The following is a 19,015-nucleotide window of genomic DNA, read 5'->3' on the forward strand; positions in this document are numbered from 1 at the left end:
TTCACATTCTTCAACTCACCAACTAAATATTCTTCGATGCAATTTGCTCATAATTGACCTCCACACTAAAATTCTACTACTTGCCTTCAACCACCCTTTTATGAATAATCACCCTCTTATAAATTAATTCTTCGCAACTATAAACACATCTCCAAAACACATATTACCATTAAATCTAATATACAAACGCATACCACCATATACCAACTATAAACATACCTCCGATTAAATTCACTAAATTGATCGCACAGAGGGAAATTTGGCACCATTAAATAATGTAAATTGCAACATCTTTGCCGAAAAATGTACAGTGGAAGTGTAGTGTTTTGTTTTACTCGTATCCTACTATGTTGTGAGTTCTGTAGTGTCTACTTGTACAGCAGTTCATAACCTGTGAATATATAACAGATATTTGTCATTTTGGAAGGTAAACATTGTTATTGATTTTGTTTGTATTTTGAGGAAAGTTTTGAACAGTCATAGGAGAAATTCCGAAGTATATACCAGTGGATTTCTAGTATTGCGTTTGCTAAAGGCAGTAATTTGATGATTTAATGTTTTAATATGTTTTAAATTTTAGGATCTGAGGAGGATCCCGCTGTAATAACTGTTATGATATTCTACTTGGTAGACTAACAGGACGTTTAAGGCATGATCGTGAAGGCGTTTTTTGTTGAATGTTTTTTATTTTATTTTCAGGAAGTGTTGGGTTTTCTTCTCATTCTTTCCTAAGTGGTTTAAAAATGATTCGATCACCACGAAAAAGTAAGAAAGAAAGTAAAAAACGAAAAATTGATGAAAGTCACAGTGATGACGGAGATTCAAGCCAGCGGAGGAAATTTAAAAGGAGGACTGTTTATAGTGCCGATTCTATGGAGAAAGTTGATATGGACGAGGAGCAGGCCAGGTAAGATATTGTTCTATTTATAAAAGATTTAGCCCTATATTAAGCCTTAGTTTTCATTTTGGGTGGAACTGTAGGAGACTATGCCACAGAGGGAACAGGTAGACTGCACTATGATTCACCAGGGGTGAAATTTAAATGTACACACTGGAATGATGGCTAACCCCTTATAGCTCACTTCACTCTGTATATTTATATTATATCAGTAAATGTAGATCATATGATACTTTATTCAGTATGTAGCAAGCTGACTTGTATAATCTTTCACCCTCAAGAACATAACCTTAACTAACAAGTACTGTCCACACACTTTATCTTGATGCATTTGTGTACGGGGTGAGGAGTAAGGAGGGAGCTGTTCCGGTATCGATAGTGCTGCCTGGTGCTGCCAACTGAATGAAAATGTAATCGGAATTGAATCGAGAATATGATCGATCGATATGAAATTTCTAAACCGTTATCATCTTAAGCCAACAACTATGTCACATACACATTATATAACATTATAAAACATATCTCTCGATGCGAATCTTGTTCCTAGTATGAATTTTATACTTTGACTTTGATGTGTAAACAACAACAGTACCAGTACGTAAAGTTTACGCCAGATGTCGCACAACGATGCTTAAGCGATTCATAGTTTGTGTTTCAAAGGTTGCCAGTATGAATCTCGAAGATCGCCGAGGTCGACCGATTCAGCACTAGGATGTAAATGCACCAAGATAAAGTGTGCGGATAGTAGGCACTTCTAACTGAAGCCTAATTTTCCTAAGCCTCACATGGCGTGCCGTGTTCACTATAAGCTGACCATTGATGATGAATTAACACCACGAACATATCTAAATAAAGGTCAACTCCTTATGCTTCTCCTGGTGTATATACTGTGAGCATATTAATAATCTGACATCATACACAAATTCATCACCATATTATTATGAATGAAACACCATCTGTTTTATAGCTCTTAATTTATTTCAGGATATCGATTCACATATTTTCCCACATAATTTGCACATGCATTCATCGCTTGGTTCGTGATATATCTCTTTTACACATAGCTTATGATGAAATCCGTGTACAGCCAGCCTGTTGATAGCACTGCGCATGTTCTTATTTGGGCCCATCCAGTCTTTGCTTGTCATAGCATCCGTCATGTAGAACTCCAGCCAGATTTCTTCTCTTTTTCTTAACCTCGGATTTAGGTGAGCAATGGCTTGAGGTGTCGATGGTACAGAAAGATATCCAAGGTCCTCGATAAGGAAAGACTCCTGAGCTAACTCATAAGCTAGTCTAGATGGAGATGTCTTAGAAATAGGTTACCTAATATTCTTTTCAGAACGATAGCTTTCACTTTTTCAAGGGTAGTTAGGTCTGATGTTGATAATTTGTCCCAGATTATCTATAAGTGTAGCAAAAGAGAAAAGACCTTACATGAATATATTAAAGAGTAGAACAATTTATATATGGCCATTGGCTGCTATAAAACTTTATTATTTATTTCAGGATGAACCAATAAATGCACACATACATACTGTACACACACTCACACACGTGCGTGCACACACACACACATAAAATTCTATTCAACCATGAATGACTTTACGTATTAACTGCTGCCTGTTTACATATCTCTGTCCTCTTTACATAGCAGGTGGTTCAGCACGTTGGTATTACCTGAAACGGCTATAATCTTTATTGACAGGCTCGTCTTACTTTCCCCCTGTGCGTGGGGGCAGTAGAATAGCACCCACCATATCCCCTGCCTGTTGTAAGAGGCAACTAAAAGGGGCCCCAGTAGTTCTGAACTTTGGAGCGTGGGCTGGCGACCACGGGGCCCTGAGCTGAGTCCTGGCATTGCTTCCACTTACTTGTGCTGGGCTCATCACTGCCATCTATGCTATCCGACCTGCCTTGGTCAGCTCTTGTTCTTTTCTGACCCCGACAGTATAAGAGCACTGGAGACCTAGGGAGTCTTTTATGCCCTTCGTGGCCTTTGTCTTCCTTTGGCCGATACCTTCATTTTTTGTAGTGTTGGATCCTTTCCATTTTGTCCTTCTGATTAGTTTTATATAGAGGATGGTTGTATAGTTGTACTTCCTCTTAAAACAATCACCACCACCTCCATCTCGTCTTACTTTCAGTTTTTTTTCTGTGTCAATGCGACATAAAGCCCCTAGCAAATAAAAAAAATAAAAACTTTCAGTTTTGCTCGCAAGTCCAGTCACCCTGCACACAAGCGACAGGTGGACAGATAAGAACCCGTGCGGCTGACCCCCCCCCCCCAACGCATGACTATACTTTGGCTTGACTCCAGAGGAAGTCCTGTAATTCACACAGTCAACTATTGTTGGGAGATCAGAAGAATGCACATGCCCGTTGAGGCACGGGGCGAAGGGGTTTTCACCAGCAGAGCCAGTGACGCAATGGTTACCACAGCAACTTCGCTACTACCCAGGCGACTTTATATTATCTTCTACTGGCAGCTCTTCACTTTTGTCAGTTGTAATCCAGCAAACTGCAAAGTGTGAGTCAATGATTTTGTGTAGCAGATAAGAGCTAATCTGTCTGGGCAGAACAGGAAGTTCGTGCTTGTAGGCCACATTCCTCATTCTTGCATTCTTCTCATCTCTGCACAGTACTTAACACTGACAACTAAACAGCAATGGCTGAACAGTGCTAACCAGCAGGGCAATACTACTCAAACAATGAACACTAGTACGGTTTCGGTTGCACTCACAACAGATATACCACACGCTGACTCCATGACGGTCTGATGTCCACGGTAGGACACACACACTAATCTAAGGCAGTACACAGCTTGTAGTCTGTTGAGTATACGACGATACTCTGACTCTGGTGGGGCACAGACGACAACCAGCACTACTGCCGTCAAGCTCTATTCGCTCACTCCACATCGGTACACTTACAGTACTTTAGTCAGTAGGCCTATTTTCAGACAGTACTCACATCGTACTCCGCTCTGACACTGGTGGGACAATGGGGGCAGCCAACAGTACTGCCACCTCAGTCCAAATATTGAACTCCAACACTGACTCACTTTGCGTGTAGCCTCCTTTTTATATCCTGGTGATAAGGTACTGGAATATTCGCGATGTGGCTAGAGAGGGAAGTTTCACTTTTCCCATTCCAGAAAGCGCATGGGGGAACCAGATGAAGATAACAAACGGGGAGAGGCCGGCCATGTCCTCCAGGCTGGTTGGGAAGTCCTGGTCTTATTCACTAATCCTTTCGAGGAAATACTGAATGGAGCTACAAGAGGGCTAGCATGTAACAATATATTTAATCAAAAATAATGTTCCTAGAAGGAAACCACAATTCAATTTCACCGATTGCAAATGCCAAAACACATTCAAGCTCTTTAGGCGTTTTCAATCGTGGAATTATTTTCCTTACAAACGATGCCTACCGGGCATGTTGGCCATCAGTTAGGGGTGTGATGCTGTGAGCTTGCATTTGGGAGATTTTGGGTTTGAACCCCACTGTTAGCAGCTTTGAAGATGGTTTTCCATGGTTTCCCATTTTCTCACCAGGCAAATGCTGTTGCTGTACCTTAATTAAGACCATGGCTGCTCCCTTCCCACTCCTGGGCTCTTCCTGTCCCGTCGTCGCCATAAGACCTATCTGTGTTGGCGCAACGTAAAGCAAATTGTAAAAAAAAAAATAAAAAAAAAAAAAGTTGCCAACTACTAGATAAGTAAATTGTAATCAGTGGTGAACACACAAATGTACATTAATGCAGAGGAGGATATAGTTCACTGGCAGCCTTGAAAAAGTAGTGTATTCCTCTATCTGAAGGAATAGAAATTCCGTGAGGTAGCCTATAAAGTGGTTCTTTGCTCCCCCGGGATGGGCGCCCTTGTGTTAGGATGAAATTGGTTCCATGTTTTATGTACCACCTCCAATCTCCTATATTTTGTGTGTGCACAGATGGCCTATCGTTATGCATCACCCTTCTGTTTTCACATGCCCACTCTTCCTGCGGTTCACAAATTACTTTTTTTTTTTTTTTTTTTTTTTTTTTTAAGGGGCTTTACGTGGATTATGTAGAGATGGAGACATGCTTCATCCTCCAAGCAATCGTATTGCTTTCTGCAATCAGAAACAGTCATCGTTCTTGGCAGTATCACTCCTTCACAAGTCTCCTTGTCATGTTTTTCCACAGGAACAACATTTGTGGTTAACCCTTTCCACCTCACCACTGTTCTGCAATGTGCCTGCTTTGATGGTACTTTGTGATTTACCATATTTACTCTTGTCAATTTCCACAACAGGAGTGACCGGTTTAGCACACCTTAACGCGGTGATAAACATAAAGTATGCGCACTTTTTAGTGATAGATTTTTGTACTCGTTGGAGAAGTAAGAAGGGTTCCGTTAATACTGCCAACTGAATGGAAATGAAATCTGAATTGAATCGATAATATGATCGATCGATATGAATTTTATAAACCTTAATTATTTTAAGCAAACAACTGTGTCACACACACAATATATAATACTATATAACATTTCCCGTTGCGAAGCGTGCTCCTAGCATGAATTCTATAGTTTGGCTTTGCTGTGTAAACAACAACGGTACGAGTACGTAAAGTGTACGCCAGATGTCGCACAGCGATGATAAGCGATTCTTAGTTTGTGTTTCAAAGGTTGCCAATACGAATCTCGAAGATAACCGAAGTTGACCACTGCAGCACTAGGGTGTAAATCTATCACTAAAAAGTGTGCAGATAGTATAGGTATTGTAAAGCATATTCATAATGTGTTGGACCTTAGTTCTGTTGGAAGGGTAAAGCCACTAAATTAGGCCTTGTTTATCATGATACAAAACTGAAGCACAACCAACAGGTTAAAAATTCTACATTGCATTGGTTTTGGTACGGCTTCGGAAAGGTCATGATGAGACAGGGATGAATCATATTAATTTTTGTCATCAGCTGCCACTGGCCCTTGAAAAACCTGATTTTGTTCATTAACCCGCGAGTGGTGGCGCGGGGTATTTTGTGACCTGGTGCAAATTTATTTTGTTAGATTGTGCTTATTTTTAAACTTACAGGTCTTAGCTGCCACATACCTCTCCCCACATTCCTTGCCATTTGTCTGAGGTCAGTGGCATTGTAGTGAAGGATCTTCATGTTAGAAAGAGGGATTATTGTCAAGCGGCGTAAAAGGATGATAGGAAAACTTAAAACGGTCCACCTTTTCAATACAAAAATGTTATAGTTTATTTATAACATGTATTTGTACTTGGAACTAGTTTCAACGCTGATTTGCGTCATCATCAGCCAAAATGTGGGAATAGGCAAGCATTTAGGCATTTATATTACACAAGGCGTTACATTAAACAATACACATCTTACAAGGAGATAAAAACAGGGACGAGTATAGAAACAAATGAATCGTTGAGAAAACAAAAGTTATACATATTAAAAATAACCTTAACCACACATCTTGCAGTGCGAAAGTGTTCTTCTTGAATGATTCCTGAATATAAAATACACGTGCACACATTTCTGAAGAGCCAGCAGGCAGGACAAAGTAAAGTGAAACCTTAAGAGTTCTCATTTTTCTATGTTCTGACTAACTAATGAAGTCTCCCTTGAGTTCCTGATAAACATACAAAACAGGAAATTCTCCTTCACTCTCAACAATAGCTATAAAGACCAACGGTAAAATTTCATTTTAAATATTGTGCAGAGACGTGAAAGCATGATTTTGAACATGATATAACTCCTTCATATAACCCAGTTTTTTTACACAAGGTGTTACATTAAATAATACACATCTTACGAGGAGATAAAAACAGGGACGAATGTAGAAACACATGCATCGTTGAGAAAGCAAAGTTATACATATTAAAAATAAGCTTAACCACACAACTTGCAGTGCGAAAATATTTGCCTTGAATGATTCCTGAATACAAAACGCACGCGCGCACACACTTCTAAAGAGCCAGCAGGCGGGGAAAAAATAAGGTGAAACCTTAAGAGTTCTTCTGAGAAGAGTTCACCATTCTTTCTCTGATCTGACTAACTAATGAAGTCTCCCTTGAGTTCTTGATAAACATACACAACAGGAAATTAAACAATACACATCTTACAAGGAGATGAAAACAGGGAAAGTTATACATATTAAAAATAACCTTAACCACACATCTTGTAGTGCGAAAATATTCGTCTTGAATGATTCCTGAATACAAAACACACGCGCACACATTTCTGAAGAGCCAGCAGGCAGGAAAAAGTAAAGTGAAACCTTAAGAGTTCTTCTGAGAAGAGTTCATCATTTTTTCTATGTTCCGACTAACTAATGAAGTCTCCCTTGAGTTCCTGATAAACATACACAACAGGAAATTCTCCTTCACTCTCAACAATAGCTATAAAGACCAACGGTAAATTTCATTTTAAATATTGTGCAGAGACGTGAAAGCATGATCTTGAATATAATATAACTCCTTCATTTAACCCAATTTTTACACAAGGTGTTACATTAAACAATACACATCTTACGAGGAGATAAAAACAGGGACGAATGTAGAAACAAATGCATCGTTGAGAAAGCAAAAATTATACATATTAAAAATAAGCTTAACCACACAACTTGCAGTGCGAAAATATTCGTCTTGAATGATTCCTGAATACAAAACACACGCGCACACATTTCTGAAGAGCCAGCAGGCAGGAAAAAGTAAAGTGAAACCTTAAGAGTTCTTCTGAGAAGAGTTCATCATTTTTTCTATGTTCCGACTAACTAATGAAGTCTCCCTTGAGTTCCTGATAAACATACACAACAGGAAATTCTCCTTCACTCTCAACAATAGCTATAAAGACCAACGGTAAATTTCATTTTAAATATTGTGCAGAGACGTGAAAGCATGATCTTGAATATAATATAACTCCTTCATTTAACCCAATTTTTACACAAGGTGTTACATTAAACAATACACATCTTACGAGGAGATAAAAACAGGGACGAATGTAGAAACAAATGCATCGTTGAGAAAGCAAAAATTATACATATTAAAAATAAGCTTAACCACACAACTTGCAGTGCGAAAATATTTGCCTTGAGTGATTCCTGAATACAAGACGCACGCGCACACATTTCTAAAGAGCCAGCAGGCAGGAAAAAGTAAGGTGAAACCTTAAGAGTTCTTCTGGGAAGAGTTCATCATTCTTTCTATGTTCCGACTAACTAGTGAAGTCTCCCTTGAGTTCCTGATAAACATACACAACAGGAAATTCTCCTTAACTCTCAACAATAGCTATAAAAGACCAACGGTAAATTGTATTTTAAATACTGTGCAGAGATGTGAAAGCATGATCTTGAACATGATATAACTTCTTCATTTAACCACATTTGAAAGTCTCTCTCTATATTACATAGCTTCATTAACACACCATTCTGTAGATGCACAAAATAATCTTGTAATCTTCACAGGTCCGGTATTCAGCTCGACAAGAATATAAAATAGGTATTAAGGAATACGTTGTTGAGAGTTTGTATAATTTTTGCTTTCTCAACGATGCATTTGTTTCTACATTCGTCCCTGTTTTTATCTCCTCAACAACGTATTCCTTAATACCTATTTTATATTCTTGTCGAGCTGAATACCGGACCTGTGAAGATTACAAGATTATTTTGTGCATCTACAGAATGGTGTGTTAATGAAGCTATGTAATATAGAGAGAGACTTTCAAATGTGGTTAAATGAAGAAGTTATATCATGTTCAAGATCATGCTTTCACATCTCTGCACAGTATTTAAAATACAATTTACCGTTGGTCTTTTATAGCTATTGTTGAGAGTTAAGGAGAATTTCCTGTTGTGTATGTTTATCAGGAACTCAAGGGAGACTTCACTAGTTAGTTGGAACATAGAAAGAATGATGAACTCTTCTCAGAAGAACTCTTAAGGTTTCACCTTACTTTTTCCTGCCTGCTAGCTCTTCAGAAATGTGTGCGCGTGTGTTTTGTATTCAGGAATTATTCAAGACGAATATTTTCGCACTACAAGATGTGTGGTTAAGGTTATTTTTAATATGTATAACTTTCCCTGTTTTCATCTCCTTGTAAGATGTGTATTGTTTAATTTCCTGTTGTGTATGTTTATCAAGAACTCAAGGGAGACTTCATTAGTTAGTCAGATCATAGAAAGAATGATGAACTCTTCTCAGAACAACTCTAAAGGTTCCACCTTATTTTTTCCCCGCCTGCTGGCTCTTTAGAAGTGTGTGCGCGTGCGTTTTGTATTCAGGAATCATTCAAGGCAAATATTTTCGCACTGCAAGTTGTGTGGTTAAGCTTATTTTTAATATGTATAACTTTGCTTTCTCAACGATGCATGTGTTTCTACATTCGTCCCTGTTTTTATCTCCTCGTAAGATGTGTATTATTTAATGTAACACCTTGTGTAAAAAAACTGGGTTATATGAAGGAGTTATATCATGTTCAAAATCATGCTTTCACGTCTCTGCACAATATTTAAAATGAAATTTTACCGTTGGTCTTTATAGCTATTGTTGAGAGTGAAGGAGAATTTCCTGTTGTGTATGTTTATCAGGAACTCAAGGGAGACTTCATTAGTTAGTCAGAACATAGAAAAATGAGAACTCTTAAGGTTTCACTTTACTTTGTCCTGCCTGCTGGCTCTTCAGAAATGTGTGCACGTGTATTTTATATTCAGGAATCATTCAAGAAGAACACTTTCGCACTGCAAGATGTGTGGTTAAGGTTATTTTTAATATGTATAACTTTTGTTTTCTCAACGATTCATTTGTTTCTATACTCGTCCCTGTTTTTATCTCCTTGTGAGATGTGTATTGTTTAATGTAATGCCTTGTGTAATATAAATGCCTAAATGCTTGCCTATTCCCACATTTTGGCTGATGATGACGCAAATCAGCGTTGAAACTAGTTCCAAGTACAAATACATGTTATAAATAAACTATAACATTTTTGTATTGGAAAGGTGGACCGTTTTAAGTTTTCCTATCATCCTTTCTCAGTTCAATACGGACAAAAATGAAATTCCTAGGTTTAAATAAAGCGGCGTAAAAAGCGACTCCTTAGACCCCGCGCCATCAGTCCTGTTCATCGGAAGTACAACAGTGTACCCAGTGAGTCACTTGTGTAATCATTTTAGGAATTCATTGTCAATTCCTTATCACTGAAATGAGTTAGGAAGAGTATGAGGCAAGGATGTCATCTCTTTTACAGTCTGTGAAAGAGGAAAAAGTTTTAGTTAGAGAGAAGATGAATTAGAAGTAGTAGACTCTAACAATGATATGGGACAATGCTAATGAAGAAGTAGCAAATATTAGTGATGAAGATTTACATTTCTCAAGGGTTTTTGACCATAGCAGGAAAATTTCTCCTCCTAAAAACTTACCTACTCGAACCCACAACATTACACTCATTTACCGGAAGTGATACTTGCAGCAAGACGAGCATCATCGCCTGAAGAAGCTTGAAGCATTTTTTCCACGAATGATAATATGTTGCAACTTATTGTAATATGTACCAAACTGGGAACTGAAAGTGTCAGAGGAGATTATTCTCACAAACAAATTATCATGATGTGATGGATTGTCACAAAGAGGATAATTATTTCCAGCAGGGTTTTACTGCAGGAATAGCATTACTTAGCAGAATCTGAGGCTGTTAGCTGAATCAAGATTAGGTGTTTAATAATGATTATTACTGTGCATGACAAGTTTTTACTTTTATAACGTGCATATGTTGTAAAGCTAATCAGTATTTGATATATACATTTATTTTTGATAACATATGCTATTGAGTTCATAAACCTAATAGACCTACATCAATATCTGATCCACAAAAATAAGTACTGTAATTTTGTTATTAGAGCAAGTTCAATCATAGTGGTCAGAAAGTACCCCACGCCACCTCTCACGTTACATCAATGAGCACCACCTGTCCAGGGTTAATTGCACCTCCATAATGAAAAAATTGGTGTAGAAGTGCCAAAAATGTGTGAACAATAAAGGCCAACAGATTCAGCATCTACAGTACCTTCATAAAGCTGGTGACAACCTTCTTGGAAACACTTCATGATACTGTTGTAGGGTTGTATCCCTGCTACTGAACTCTGCTGACACAAAGCAACAACTGTTCTGCTCGTCAGTACGCTAAACGCCCTATATGCAGAATTGTTGCAGAGATCAAAAATACTTTGTAAGTAACTTGAACAAAGAACACTTTGCTACGCAAGCAGCCTCAGACTGATGTGTGGCTATAGATTGAGATAGCTCCAAGAATGCTTTTTGGAGCCAGGCTCATGCTTACGAGAGGGTGGGGGCCACATGCACAGAACATTGTTTCACCTGCCACTGGCTGCTTCTTGGGGCTGCAGGTGGCGACAACATTCAGTAATGTGAGTAGTGCAGAGTTGTTGCCTGCAGCAAACTACCTGGAAATTGAATCTAATCAACTGTTCTTCCTGTACTGCATATTCTTAAATAAATAGTGTCAGTGCGATGTAAAAGATATGGCATATTCTTAAACAAGAAATCTAAGTCACATTTCAGTGGGGGGCCGATGACCTTCGATGTTAGGCCCCTTTAAACAACAAGCATCATCATCATCAACATTTCAGTGGTTATTGTGCATCATCCAGTTTTCCTTTTCAAGCTCCAGCGGGTCAGGACATTAATGGCTCCTTTCCGTCTCCCTCCACACAACCACCATTCTTGTTCCTAAATTGTGTTCCAAACCAGGTTCTTTATTATGTTGTTCTTGATCGAGTCCAGCCACGTGGGTCTACCTCTTGTTCTTCCTTCAATCCTGGACTCGATCATCTGCTTCGGAATTCTTCCCTCTTCCATTCTTGAATCGTGTCCAAACTATCTTGGTTTATTTCTGTCCATTGTCTGAAAGCTTTTCTGTGTCAATTTCCTTCCAGACATACACATTTTTTACCCTTTTTTTTTTCTTTCTTGTCTTTTTCTGTTATACTTCTTAAAAATTTCATCTCACTGCCTGGATTTTACCCTCCTGTCTTATTAGTGAGGTCTCTGTGCTATACTGTATTAAGTCCTGTATAACATAGGTCCAACATGCTAGTTGCTCACTTGGGCTTTCATATTTGCAATGAAGGGTTGCCAGCTGCATAATTCCTGATTATAGGTCAAGGGACAGAGCATAGCAGCACATTCGTGTTCAATAGATGACAAAACTTGAATTAATCAACACTGAATGTCATTTCCACGGCAAAGGAAGGCGATCTGGGGGCATAAACCCCAGGTTAGCTGCTGTCAAGCAGCATCACAAAATTGCATGGCAAGCATAAGGGCAGGTAATCATTGGTTACCCAGAATTGCATCATCATGGGGCAGTTTCGTATTGGTTTTCTTAATAATTTCACTTCAGTTTTTCTTCAAATCTCTTTTGAAGAAGGGATTGTTAATTAAACTGTCAACTGAATTCTACAGTATGCAGAAATGTTGCACAAATCAAAAATACTTCGTAACTTGAACAGAGAACACCTTTGCTATGCAAGCAGCCTCAGACTGATGTGTGGCTATAGATTGAGATAGTTCCAAGAACGCTTTTTGGAGCCAGGCTCATGCTTACAAGAGGGTGGGGGGTCCACATGCACAGAACATTGTTTCACCTGCCACTGGCTGCTTCTTGGGGCTGCAGATGGCTACAATATTCAGTAATGTGAGTAGTGCAGAGTCATCGTGTGTGGCAAACTACCTGGAAATTGAATCTAATCATACATTTGTTTTACAGAATACAGATATTGAGCATCAATGTCATTGAAATAATTGTAATTATTATTATTTAAGTGATCAGTTGGTTCACAGCATTAACAGTATTCTATAGCACAATAACACATCAGAACCGGCCACCCCTGCACAAGGACGACAAGGACAAATCTCCACATCTTCATATATTGCCGTCTTCAAATACAGTATATAGGCGCTCTCTCCTCATCAATCCATCTCTTGTCATCCCTCAAATTTCTCCAGAATCCACTAGCAAAAAATGTATCATGTTGAAAAACATGTGCCACACTTATTTTATATGGTTTTTACTGTAACAATTTAGTAGTCTTTTGCACAGAGCCATACAAAATTCTTAGTAGTGAAAGGTGCCTTTTCTTTCTCCCCCTCTGCCCCCCCCCCCCCTTTTAAAAAAAATTTTTTTTTAGAACTTTCAAAATGTTCAGTGTCATCGAATTTTTCGTCCGTGAGAGTTGTACCCTGTCTCTCTGATTTCTTCAGCTGAACCCTTCCTGTAGCCTGAAATTTATAAAGAGTATGGATTGTTGTGCTGCCTGGAACTTTTACACCCAGAAATTTTTCTTGAAATCGTGTGTGGACGTGGCAGGTTCACTGAGTTAAAACATATAAATTGTAAATAAACACAAGTTTTGCAGTAGTAAACTTATACTCAGCCATAATGACTCTATGATTTTTACACAAAACAGAAGAGTACACAATTTAAGACGATGTCTTACGATAGGCACTCGCTCACGAAGTAACATGCTTTTCAAGCGTAGTGCTTATGAGCTGGAACCTATCATCCAAGTTTTTTACCTTAATTTTTAAGAGCTTCCTTCCAAGTCATAGCCTTGTCCTATCCCATTGTCGTCATGTCTGAGTCAGTGCATCGTATCTGCTAGACATCAAATAGGTGGTGTGCCAAAACCTCTTCCACTGAACAGTGGACTTCCAAAAATACAAATTCCTTAAAATAAAACTTCTTGATTTGATGATTGAGGATACTGTTATTGTCATTGCATTGAATGCTGTGTTATGTCTGCCATGCTTCCAGCCGTTCACGACCTCTTTCCTGTTACAAGGTGAGTTCGTACATTGTTTGTGTGCCTCAATACTGCTCGTTCAGGAGAGAGCACTATTAGAAGACCTTATGTCTTTTCACTGTGTCCTTGCCAAACATGCTGCTGCTGCTGCTGCTGCTGCTGCTGCTACTACTACTACTACTACTACTACTCCTACTACTACTACTAGTTTATCTTTATACGACTTGATTTGACACTTGCTTGCTCCTTTCCAGTACTCATAGTTGTTTAGGTTGGTTAAACAGTCTGCTATATGATCTTGACATTCCCTCCCTTTTAAACTTATAGGTTTTTCCATATCTCTGTTCATTTTTATTGTGATCACACCAGTTACATGTCAGTTTATCATTCTCAGATCCAGGTAATATTTGGTAATACTTGAAATTATTTTAAATTTCAGACTGGAAAAACTTGTGTTTGGAGATGCATCGGAAGTGCTGGAACATCTTGATTCCCGCTGGGATTCTGATGAAGGATTAAGGATGGTAACCCAGAATACTGAATCGGAAGACTCTGGTGTTGATGAGGGAGATGCTAGTCCGGCATCAGACGCTCTACTCTCAGATACGCTGGGCTCACCTAAGAGGATTCCTGTGTGGCATGACGATGATGATCAGGAAATAAGGTATGTTCTGTTCATTGCTCTCTCAGGAGATACTACTATTGAGCACTGAGTAAATGAATATTACATGTGTACTAGGGCATGAAATTTGAAGTCTGAAGACAGTAATCACCCTAAATACTATGGTTGCCACTAAATTTATTTGTCACAAATATGATTAATTGAAGTTATAGATATTATTCTCCCTTTTTATTTGTTTATTCCACACATTCCTTTGCCTTTCCACTGGTCACATTTTTACAGTGCGCTTTTCTCCTGTTATACAAAAAGGATTTCTTTTTATAGGATGATATGTGTTCACATGTGCATGCTGCGAGATTAGTTGTACCGTCTTATAACAGCCATAACCAATGTTTGTTGAAGATACTTTTAAAAGGAAATGATGTTTTGATGTCTGCATATTATCTTTTCACAGAACAAGAAGGAGAACTGACTTCCACACTGTTACAAGCTGATTTACTCTTATTTTTGTCTGCAGTTGCTTGCATTTGCATGTGGCATACAGTCTGGTTATCAGTAACTGCCTTATCGTGAACACTAGCCTTTTTATATAAGAACAGAATATTATTTTTTTCCTCCTTGGGAATTACTGTATTTGAAACCCAAATAGTAATTGTCAAGTTTATTGAACTCAGAAAAAGTACTGCTAACAAAAGAATAAAAGGTTTTTAATTGCGGTTGAACCTTGATTCTCCATATTTGGAGGGATGATGGACAAAAACCTACAATACGGGAAAACAGAAAATTCGGGAATGAATTACAGTGGAACCTTGATTCTCTGTTTTTGATGGGACCACAGAAAAAAAAAACATACAACACGGGAAAACGGAAAATCCGGGAACGAATGAACCATCAACAATTTGGCTAAACATTACAAAAATGAAATATGTAAGCTTATAATCTTACAAACACCCCTAATCCAAACCAAACTATAGCCCCAATGGGTCTTCCGCCTATCAAACAGCCGCCCTTGGTGCGAAGGCCTGCAGATTACGAGGTGACGCAGGGTCAGTGTGACGAATCCTCTCAGCCGTTATTTCTGTCTCTCTAGACCGGGGTCGCCATCTCGCCATTAAATAGCTCCTCGGTTAAAGGTAATCGTAGAATGAGTGAGCCTGGAACTAGCCCTCATATCCAGGCAAAAATGCCTGACCTGGCTGGTAATCGAACCCGGGCCCTCCGGGTGAGAGGCAGGCAAGTTAGACCGCGGGGCCGGCTTCAAACATTAATTACTGGTACGAGATTTTAAAATCTCAAAACTTTACATTCAGTTTTACCGGGGAAACTTCGTCAGTTTCCTCTGAAAACTTCTTTCAGTTCAACAACTTTTATCAGCCAAACTCTTCGAAAAATCTAATACCCGTAACGCTAAGCCAAACAACAATCCACCACAAGTAGTTTTCAGTTCCCTAATCTAATAAAATAAAGCACATTAGATACCAAAGCGCCCAACATGATGGCGAAAACTTTTCTTCTTTATCTTCCATTGTAATTTGGGCACCGATATACTGTTCATAGTCAGTTTATGGAAATTTTATAGCACGTAAATTAGGTCTACATCGGCTTTTAAAGGTTATGTTGAACTTGAGACTATGGTTTTGAATATAAGTATCGATTCTCAAGTTCTCGAATGCATTATATTCAATTCTGCCCGACACTAATCACAATCAAATTGGAAAGAGAAAAAATATCATTAACAGTTCCAAAATTACGATTATTCGTGACCTTGAGCTCGCTGGAAAGCGTGCTCGCTGTACAAGTCGGTATGAGTGCGAAATTATACGAAATTTTTAAAATGTAACGTGCGCAAATAAAACGGCTGCAGTTTTTATAATATGTTAACACAAAAACTTGACATTCCCAGTCTTATATTAAGACGAAAACAGTAATAGGCAATCCCAAAATCTCCCATGGCTTTATGTATGTAAGGTGCAACATCTGTTCTGGTCTCGATAACATAATCGTATTACAAGAGACTATCCTCATTTTTCCGTATTGAAAGTCTGTTAAAAGGAGAACAATGAAACTTTGATTTCCACCTATTCAATACATTAAAAGCAATTATAAAATTAGGATCTCATCCTTATTTTATTGCTTAACATAGGACATGTTTCGTTCGTATTTTGAACATCTTCAGCTATAAATATTCTTACAAGGTTAAATTGGTAACATTGTTCTAGAACGTATACTTACGGTTTGCCAAAATGATACTAGGTGTGATATCAAAAAGAAGTTTCCTACCTTAGTTGAAGAATTAATTAACAATTCAGATTCTAATCTATCTAAAATAATCAGTAGTTGAAGAACCAAAATTAAGAATAGCAATGTAATAGTAACTAAAGCAGACAAAGGTGAAACTACAGTTCTTTTAAACAAACACGATTACATTAGCAAAACAGAAGCATTTTCGGATAATAATGTGATAACTAACAAAGTCCCTATAAATAAAATTCAGAAGAACCTAAAGAATATACTTAAAAATTCCACTTTTCTAATTAACGAACAAGAGTATCAAAAAATGATCAATATGAATCCCAAATTACCAACGGCTAAAGCTCTACCTAAAATCCATAAAGCAAATATGCCTGTTAGACCTATAATCAATAGTAGAGGAAGTCCTACTTATAAAATCTCAAAATTCTTACATCAATTTTTAAAGAAACATTACAAATTTAACAGGGATTCTATGATCAGTAGTTCAATTGAATTTTGCAAAAAATTGAATAGTTTCAGCTTACAGTCGCATCACAGGATGTGCTCCTATGATATAACCAATATGTATCCAAGCGTACCTATTAAAGAAACCGTTGAAATCATCAAGTCTAAAATAACCAAACGGGGCAAGTTTAGTACATGCAAAAGAGAAGAGTTTATAAATCTATTAAATTTTGTTTTAAACAACATTTATTTCACATTCAACAATAAAATTGACTAACAGATGTGTTTGGGGATGGGAGACCCCACGTCTGGAATTTTAGCCAATATTTACACGGATCATCTAGAGCACAATAAAATAAAAACAATCATAAAAGGACTATGTTTGTTGTTGCGATACGTAGCTGGTACCTTTGTTATAGTAGATAGCAAACTTAATGACAGTAACAGTATATTAAACTTCTTAAATAACCTAGACCAAAGAGTAAAATTCACTAAGAAGGAAGAAAATAATCATTTGTTAAACTTTTTAGATATTACAATAACACAAACAGAAAATAAATTTGACTTTCAGATTTATAGAAAGCCATCTTACGTTCCAGTAGCTATCAAAAAAGATTCCCTACACCCAAAATCACAGAAACAAGGTGCATTTTTTAGTCTGATATACAGAGCCTTCAAAATGCCACTCTCTGATAATAGTTTAAAGAAAGAAATTAAATTTATAAAGGACTTAGTTTCTGTCAGTGGTTATAAAATAGATGCTAACAAAATTATTAAGAGTGAAATCAAAACTGGCCACTAACCTTATTCCGGTCAAAACTGAAAAACCAAAATTTGCAACATTTACATTCACCAAAGCAGCAGTATATCAAATCACGAATCCGATCAAAGAATGGCAAATTAATATTGCATTTAGAACACAAAATACAAATAGAAATATATTTTTCAACCATAATAGTGTAAATTCACACAACAAATAGCAAAGTTCAGGAATCTATAAGCTGATTTGCTCGGATTGTGGTTTTTCTTATGGTGGCCAAACTGGCAGAAGTTTTATAACAAGATATTTACAACACGTAAATGCTGCGTAAATGCTGCTAAACCTAACAAATTTTCCACTATGAGTAATCATATGCAAGAAAAAGGACACCGTTTTACTACAATAGAAAAAGATTTTTAAATAATCAGAAAGGTTTATAAAGGAAAATTAATGAATGAGCTGGAGAACATACATATCCACCTAGACAAACACTTCAATAGGGATAAAAACCTGAACGACAAAGTAGGATTCAAAAACCCATTAATAGAACAAATACCGAAGTTAATGCAAACTGCCATGCTATAAATATGATGAACATGATTCCAACTGTCACTGGGACTGTCACCAATCAACCTAGTGACCTCAAAAACTGCAGATTCAGCATTAATATCGGTCATTTTGGACATTTTCTATATCAACCTTTCTCATCCCCCATGCCGGCAGAGGCATCCCTTGTTATTGTTCCATACAATGTGTCTCACACACTGGTAGAAACTTGCAGACTGCTGTATTCTTAAATCAATTTCTCCATCCATATTTCTATCTTGTGATATCATGCTGCTTGTATCTTATGGTATTTTAAATGGCATCCGTTTTCACTATTCATCTCAGCAACCCTGAAAACTATGGATTTGACAGTAATATTGGTCCTTTTTGATTCATTTTACATGTCACCCCTCCTCACCTCTACTCCTCTTTTTCTTCTTCATCCAGATACCAGATTCTCTCTGGGTAGGGTAGTGTGCCAAAGCCGTCCACCTTACTCGATCTTTCCACCGTTCCTCTTCTAGTACTTAATTGCTCTCGACTCCTTTTTTTGCAATACAGCCCACAACAGAGCTCCATCTCATTCTAGGACGTCCCCTAGGCCTCTTTCCAGTCACTGTATCCATGAATGTTTTCTTAGGTTTTCTTTCTCCTGGCATTCTCATCATGTGTCCAAA

The 19,015-nt window shown here is 37.8% G+C and overlaps 1 protein-coding gene across 1 annotated transcript in view; it reads left to right on the top strand.

Moving 5' to 3' along the window:
- Window positions 1–291: 291 nt before the first annotated feature.
- wcd (U3 small nucleolar RNA-associated protein 18 homolog wicked) overlaps window positions 292–19,015 on the top strand; it is a 102,955-nt gene continuing 84,231 nt past the window's right edge. The window contains exons 1-3 of the mRNA XM_067135639.2: window positions 292–427; window positions 700–907; window positions 14,153–14,377. Coding sequence (XP_066991740.2) covers window positions 744–907; window positions 14,153–14,377 — 389 coding nt within the window. The 5' untranslated portion in view covers window positions 292–427; window positions 700–743. The remainder of the gene's footprint in view (window positions 428–699; window positions 908–14,152; window positions 14,378–19,015) is intronic.

Source organism: Anabrus simplex, chromosome 1 (genome assembly GCF_040414725.1).
Source record: "Anabrus simplex isolate iqAnaSimp1 chromosome 1, ASM4041472v1, whole genome shotgun sequence".
Taxonomy (NCBI): Eukaryota; Metazoa; Arthropoda; class Insecta; order Orthoptera; family Tettigoniidae; genus Anabrus; species Anabrus simplex.